Raw genomic sequence first — 7695 nt, forward strand, 5'->3', positions numbered from 1 at the left:
CTCCATAAAGCAGGTTTAGTGGGAACATGCCTTAATATAATAAAGTCCATATATGAAAAACTCACAGCTAACATCATTACTCAATGGGGAAAAACTGAGAGCTTTTCCACTAAGGTCAGAAACAAGACAAGGATGTCCACTCTTACCACTTTTATTCAACATAGTACTGGAAGTCCTAGCCACAGCAGCAATCAGACAAGAGAAAGGAATAAAGGACATCCAGGCTGGTAAGGAAGAAGTGAAACTTTCACCATTTGCAGAGGACATGATACTATATACAGAAAACCCTAAAGTTGCCAACAAAAAGCTGCCAGACTGATAAATGGATTCAGTTATTACAGTATTGCAGTATACAAAACTGCAGTATACAAAATCAATGTACAGAAATCCACTGTATTTCTATACACTAATAATGAACCAGCAGAAAGAGAAATTAAGAAAACAAGTCCATTTACAATTGCACCAAAAAGAAGAAAATACCTAGAAATAAATTTAACCAAGGAGGTAAAAGACCTGTACTCTGAAAACTATAAAACATTGATGAAAGAAACTGAAGACAACACGAACAAATGGAAAGACATTCCATGCTCATGGGATTAGAAAAACAGATATTGTTAAAATGTCCATAATACCCCAAGAAAGCTACAGATTTAATGCAATCCCTAACAAAAATGTCAACAGGATTTTTCCCAAAACTGGAACAAACAATCCTAAAATTTGTATGGAACCATAAAAGACCCAGGATAGACAAAGCAATCTTGAAAAAGAAAATCAAAACCGGAGGTATCACAATTCCAGATTTCAAGTTATGTTACAAAGCTGTAGTAATCAAGACAGTAGAGTAATTGCAGATAAACAGATAGATCAATGGAACAGAATAGAGAGACCAGAAGTAAATCCACAATTATATGGTCAATTCATCTTTGACAAATGAGGCAAGAATATGCAATGGGAAAAAGACAGTCTCTTCAACAATGGCGCTGTGAAAACTGGACAGCAACAGGCAAAAGAATGAAACTAGACCACTTTTTTACACCATACACAAAAATAAACTCAAAATGAATGGATCAAGGTCCTAAATGTGAGACCTGAAACCATAAAAATCCTAGAAGAGAACACAGGCAGTAATTTCTCTAACAACGGCTGTAACAATATTTTTCTTTCTTTTTTTTAAAAATACTGTATTTATTTATTTTTAAGCAAACTCCATGCCCAATGTGGGGATTGAACTCACGATCCTGAGATCAAGAGTTGAAGGTCTACAGACTGAGCCAGGCAGAGCCCCCCACATCATTTTTCTTAATGTCTCCTGAGGCAAGGGAAACAAGCAAAAATAAGCTATTGGGACTGCAGTAAAATAAAAAACTTCTGCACAGGAAAGGAAACCAACAAAACTAGACAAGCTACTGAGTGGAAGAAGATATTTACAAATGACATATCTGATAAAAAAGGGTTAGTATCCAAAATATATAAAGAACTGTCTACAACTCAACACCCAAACAACAAATAATCCAATTTAGAAACAGGCAGAAGCCATGAAAAGACATTTCTCCAAAGAAGACATACAGAACCCAACAGACACATGAAAGGAAAATCAACATCACTCAGCATCAGGGAAATCAAAATCAAAATCACAATAAGATATCACCTCATGCTTGTCAGAATGGCTAAAATAAAAAACGCAAGAAACAACAATGTTGGCAAGGATGTGGAGAAAAAAGGGACTCTCATGCACTGTTGGTGGGTATGCAGTGGTGCAGCCACTGTGAAAAACAGTATGGAGGTTCCTCAAAAATTTTAAGCAGGCTTCATGCCCAGCACAGAGCCCAATATGGGGCTTGAACTCACAACCTGAGAACAAGACCTGAGCTGAGACCAGGAGTTGTACACTTAACCAACTGAGCCACCCAGGAGTTGTGGTTCCTCAAAAAAAAATTTTTAAATAGAATTATCCTATGATCCCACAATTGCACTACTGGGTATTTACCTAAAGAATATGAAAGCACTAATTCAAAAGGATAAATGTACATCTATGCTTTCTGCAGCATTATTTACAAGAGCCAAACTAAGGAAGCAGCCTAAGTGCCCATTGCTATTTGAATGGATAAAGATGTGGTGTAGATGCAACGGAATATTATTCAGGCATAAAAAAAATGAAATCTTGCAATTTACAACATGGATGGATCTAGAGACTATAATGGTAAGCAAAATAAGTCAAAGAACACAAATACCTATGATTTCACACATATGTGGAATTTAAGCAACAGTACAAATGAACCAAAGAGAGAGAAAACAAAACAAAACAAAACAGACACTTAACTATAGAGAACAAACAGATAGTTATCAGAGGGGAGGTAGGTGGAGGGATGGGTCAAACAGGTGAAGGGGATTAAGAGTACACTTAATCTCAAAAAAAAAAAAAAAAAAAAAAAGAGTACACTTAATCTCTATGAGGACTGAATAATTTATGGAATTGCTGAATCACTATACTGTACACCTGAAATGAATATAACATTGTATGTTAAGTATTAAATTAAAAAAAAAAATCCATTGAGGGGCACCTAGGTAGCTCAGTTGGTTAAGCGTCCAACTCTTGATTTTGCTCAGGCCATGATCTTGTGATCTAAATCTCATGATCTAACAGCACAGAGCCTGCTTGGGATTCTCTCTCTCCCTCTCTTTCTGCCCTACCCCTGCATGCGTGCATGCATGATGTGTGCTCACTCACTCTTTCTCCAAATAAATAAATATATTTTAAAAATTCATTGAAAAGATAATACATCATAATTAAATGGGTTTTAATCTAGGGATGCAAGATGATTCAACATCTGCAAATCAGTCAGGGTGACACAACAAAATGAAGGCCCCAAATCCCATGATTAATTCAACAGATACACAAAAAGCATCTGACAAAAATTCAACATTTATTCACAATAAAATTCTTTTTTTTTTTTTTTTAAATTTTTTTTTTCAACGTTTTTTATTTATTTTTGGGACAGAGAGAGACAGAGCATGAACGGGGGAGGGGCAGAGAGAGAGAGGGAGACACAGAATCGGAAACAGGCTCCAGGCTCCGAGCCATCAGCCCAGAGCCTGACGCGGGGCTCGAACTCACGGACCGCGAGATCGTGACCTGGCTGAAGTCGGACGCTTAACCGACTGCGCCACCCAGGCGCCCCCACAATAAAATTCTTAATAAAGTGGGTACAGAGGGAACATATCTCAACATAATAAAGGCAATAAATGACAAGTCCACAGATAATATCATAATCAATGGTGAAAAGACAAATTTTTTTCTCTAAAATGAGAATCAAGATAAGAATGCCCATTCTCACCACTTTTATTCAACACGGTACTATAAACCCTAGCTAGGGCAATGGGGGGGGGGGGGGGGGGGAAAAGAAAAGAAAAAGGAAGGAAAGAAGTAAATTTGCAATAACATGGTATTGCATCAAAAAAAAAAAAAAACTGTTGGAAATAATAAACAAATTCAGTAAAAGAATTTACTTTCATCAGAAAAAGAAATTAAGAAAACAATCCTATTTATAGTTATATCAAAAAGAATATAATACCTAGGAATAAATTTAACCAAGGAAGTAAAAGCCTGTACAGTAAAAACTATAAGACACTGATGAAGACACAAATAAATGGAAAGATATTCTGTGCTGATGGGTTGGAGTACTGTAAAACTATACATACTACCTGAAGCAATCTGCAGATTCAATGACATTTTCAAATTCCAATCGCAATTTTCACAGAAACAGAACAATCAATCCTAAAATCTGTATGGAACTACGAAAGACCCCAAATAGCCAATGCAACCTTGAGAAAGCAGAACAAAGCAGGAGGCATTGTGCTTCCTGATTTAAAAATATATTACAAAGCTACAGTAATCAAAGCAGTATAGTATTCACACATTTATAGACACATAGATAAATGGAACAAAATAGTGAGTTCAGAAATAAACCCATGCATATGCAGGCCAACAGATTTAAAATATAGGAGCCAAGAATATACAACGAGGAACAGCAGTCTCTTCAATAAGTGGTGTTCAGAAAACTGGACAACCACAAGAAAAAGAATAAAACTGGCCCACCCTATTATAGCATACACAAAAATTAACTCAAATGCACTAAAAACTTGAACATCAGATCTAAAACCATAAACTTCTAGAAAAAAACATAGGGGGGTAAGCTCCTTGACACTGGACTTGGCAATGACTTTTTAGATTTGACACCAAAAGAAAGGCAACAAAAGCAAAAACAAACAAGTGAGACTTCATCAATTAAAAACTTTGTGCACAGGAAACTATCAGCAAAATGTAAAGTCAACCTAATAAAAAAAAATCCCACATCATATATCTGATAAAGGGTTAACATCCAAAATATATAAAGTCTCACAATTCAACAGCCAAAACAATTTTAAAAATTGGGCAGAGTACCAGAAGAGACATTTTTTCAAAGACATACAGATAGCCAACAGGTACATGAAAAGGTACTCGTTTGGGAAATGGAAATCAAAACCACAATCAGATACCACCTCACACCTGTTAGAATGGTACTGTCAAAGAAGACCAGAAATAACAGGTGTCGGTAAGGATGTGGAGAAAAGGGAACACTTGTGTGCACTGTTGATGGGGAATGTAAATTGGTGCAGCCGCTATAGAAAACAGCATGGAGGTTAATCAAAAAAATTGAAAATAGAGGGGCACCTGGCTGGCTCAGTCGGTTAAGCAATCTGGCTCTTGGTTTCAGCTGGGTCATGATCTCGCGGTTTCTGAGATTGAGTCCCACATTGGGCTCTGCACTGAAAGTGCAGAGCCTGTTTGGGGTTCTCTCTCTGTCCTTCCCCTGCTCCTGCTCTCACTCTCTCAAATAAATATATAAACTTTTTAAAAAATGTGTATTTTAGAATTCAAAATAATTAAACATCTAGTTCAAATAATACGTATCATATGCACTATTGCCCTTCCAGTCCCCTGTCAGAGACAAACGAATAGTCTAACAATAGAAAAGCCAAAACTGGGACGACAATCCAACAGCCTTCCTGAACATTATGCAGATAAAACAAAGGACTCAAATAAAAAACTTTAAACCTTAAATAGTACAAAATCTCTTCTGAGTCACAGTAATGTTTTTAAATCACACCACAAACTTTTCAAAGTCTGGGAAACTTTAGCGCCTCAGGAGCTGTACTGAATCTCCAAAAGTAAATATTTTCACAGCGGTCAAGTTTTTTTCCCCCTAAGTTCTCTGCTTTCATACAGGAAACTCGGGTAGAAGACAGAGTCTCGGGAGAAGGGGAAAGGAGGTCTCATACCTCCTCCCACCCCCGTACTGAGAGAGAAAAGTAGGCTTGCGAAAAAGAGAGGACCGGTCTGTCGGTCCTGGAGTCACCTGGAGAGCTCCGGGAACACCTGGCCCTGAGTTCCTACCGCAGTTCACTACAATTCCCCAAGGCGGTGCGGGGCCGCCCGTCTGAAGAAGGGGCTCCTGCAGCCCAGCAAGTAGTGAGGGGAGCGGGAGTCGGGGCAGTGGGGTACCTCAGAGCCGCGGAGTCGCCAAGAACAGCACCGTCCCCAGCTGCCAGCAACACGCGTTAACAGCCAAGGTTTCCGGACAGTACTGTGTGCCAAAGGGAGAAAGCACCAGAGTCGCGCGGCCAGCGCCATGACCTACAACTCGCTGGCCTGACCCCTCACCCTTTTGGGTCACTATGGAGCGCGTCAGAACTAAAAGAGACCAAGTCCTTCCCGGGAAGACCCTGTCCTGCCCCTTCCTGGCCAGCGCCTCTTCCGCCACACGACTTCCGGCCGGCAGTTTCTAGGGGGAGGGAAATACCCGGTTGGGTGGGACTTAGTGGCCCTTACGCGCCTGCGCACAAGTGGACTTGGGGGCGGGCGATTGTTCCCTTCTGGGTACAGTCTCCTTTCTGTCCTTTCCCTGAGGGTGCGGGGTGGTGGGGGAAGAGTCTGTCAACGCTTCAGCACAGGATTAATCACCAGAACAAAACTGAAAGTTCTCAGACCCGAGAATTTAAGTAAGCAAGAAGGAAATATTTATTTATAATTCTCTGCAGCCTTCAAAGATAGGGAGAATCCTAGTAATCGTGGTATTTCCTTTTTAGAAATAAATGCTTGGGAGAATTAATCTGTACCACATAAAGAAGGGACAGGAAGAGATTGAGAGATTGGAGGGGGAGTTCTGGGGGGAAAAAGAGAAGCCATAAAAGACAAAGAATGAGAAGCCCAAGCTGGTCTTAGTAGAAAAGACAAGGGAGAAGAGGCCTCCTGACAAAAAGGTGATGCCCTTGTTTGCTGTGGGATGTGTGGTACAAAACCCCTGGGTTCCCCTCAAAATATTTGGTAAGATGGATACCTCTCACCAGAATGGAATACTTTTGGAAGCAATGAAGAGGTTTTGAATTCTAGTTTGGGAATGATGTGGGTGAAAACACAAGCTGCAAATGGATTACATGCACATTTTTGATGGGCAATAAGGGAAGATAGTCACAGTTTTGTTTTGTTTTTTTTTTTAAATTAGGTTGCAAACAGGGCTCCTGGGTAGCTCAGTCATTTGAGCATCCTACTCTTGATTTCTGCTCTGGTCATGATCTCACAGTTGGCGAGATCAACCTCCGCTCCCCGCGCCCCGACCGTGGGGCCCTCCGAGGGCTGACAGCACAGAAGCTGTTTGGGATTTTTCTCTCTTGCTCTCTCTGCCTCTCTCTCAAAATAAATAAACTTTAAAAAAACAAAAATAAATAAAATTAGGTTGAATTGATATAGTACCTATACAGTATTACATAGTGAAATAACACATCCTTAGTTAACTTGGTCTTCCCAACTACCTTGTGAAATAATGGGTATGCCAAATTAACAAGTGAACTGTAGCTCAAAGAGATTTATTAACCAAAGATACATAGCTAGTAGGTATTGTTGGAAGACTGGAATCCATGTTTTTAAACTCCAAGCCCAATCCTCCCTATATATGATTTCTGCCTCCACCACTTCCCATTAAATCAGTCACATTTCTTTAGGATTGCATCAGTAATATTTTTATTTTCTTTGTTTTTAAAGTATATTTTAAAAAATATAGAGAGCCTCTTCTTAACTTTTTTTGAACGCGAGTCTTTTTTTTTTCCAGAGGGAAACATGTTTACATATTTCTACTGGTAGCTACCTCAGTATTCCTGGATAATATATTCATATAACTGGATGCCATGATAATCCTGAAACTGAGTTTCTGGTATCTTAGCCAGAGTGAAGTTTTGTTTAAAGATTTTATTTTAGGGGTGCCTGGGTTGCTCAGTTGGTTGAGCATCTGACTTCTGATCAGGTCATGATCTCACAGTTTGTGAGTTCTAGCCCTGCATCAGGATCTCTGCTGTCAGCGCTGAGCCTGCTTCGGATCCTCTGTCCTCCTTTCTCTCTCTGCCCCTCCCCCACTCGCACTCTCTCTCAAAAAAAAATAAACATTAAAAAAAAATTTATTTTAAAGTAATCTCTACACCCAATGTGGGGTTCAGACTTACAACCCTGAGTGTCATATACTCTACTGACTGAGCCAGCCAGGCACCCCAGCCGGAGTGAAATTTTATTTTATTTTATTTTATTTTATTTTATTTTATTTTATGTTTTAATGTTTATTCAATTCTGAGAGAGACACAGAGACAGAGATGAGTGGGGAGGGTCAG

General features: G+C 39.4%; 1 protein-coding gene across 5 annotated transcripts in view; it reads right to left on the reverse strand.

Moving 5' to 3' along the window:
• Nucleotides 1-5802, reverse strand: part of RMDN1 (regulator of microtubule dynamics 1) — a 57291-nt gene extending 51489 nt beyond the window's left edge. For 2 of the 5 annotated variants that reach the window (XR_009603548.3, XM_060610844.3), the window contains exon 1: nucleotides 5543-5802. Coding sequence is in view for 2 of the 5 variants with exons in the window: in XM_060610844.3 (XP_060466827.3) it covers nucleotides 5543-5671 (129 nt within the window). In the remaining 3 variants the exon portion in view is untranslated. Of the gene's footprint in view, nucleotides 1-5396; nucleotides 5498-5542 lie in introns of those variants that run through there. The other 3 variants (XM_060610843.3, XM_081792272.1, XM_081792274.1) reach the window with 3 other exon arrangements.
• Between the last annotated feature and the right edge of the window lie 1893 nt (nucleotides 5803-7695).

The sequence above is a fragment of the Panthera onca genome, chromosome F2 (genome assembly GCF_046562875.1).
Source record: "Panthera onca isolate mPanOnc1 chromosome F2, mPanOnc1 haplotype 2, whole genome shotgun sequence".
Lineage (NCBI taxonomy): Eukaryota > Metazoa > Chordata > Mammalia > Carnivora > Felidae > Panthera > Panthera onca.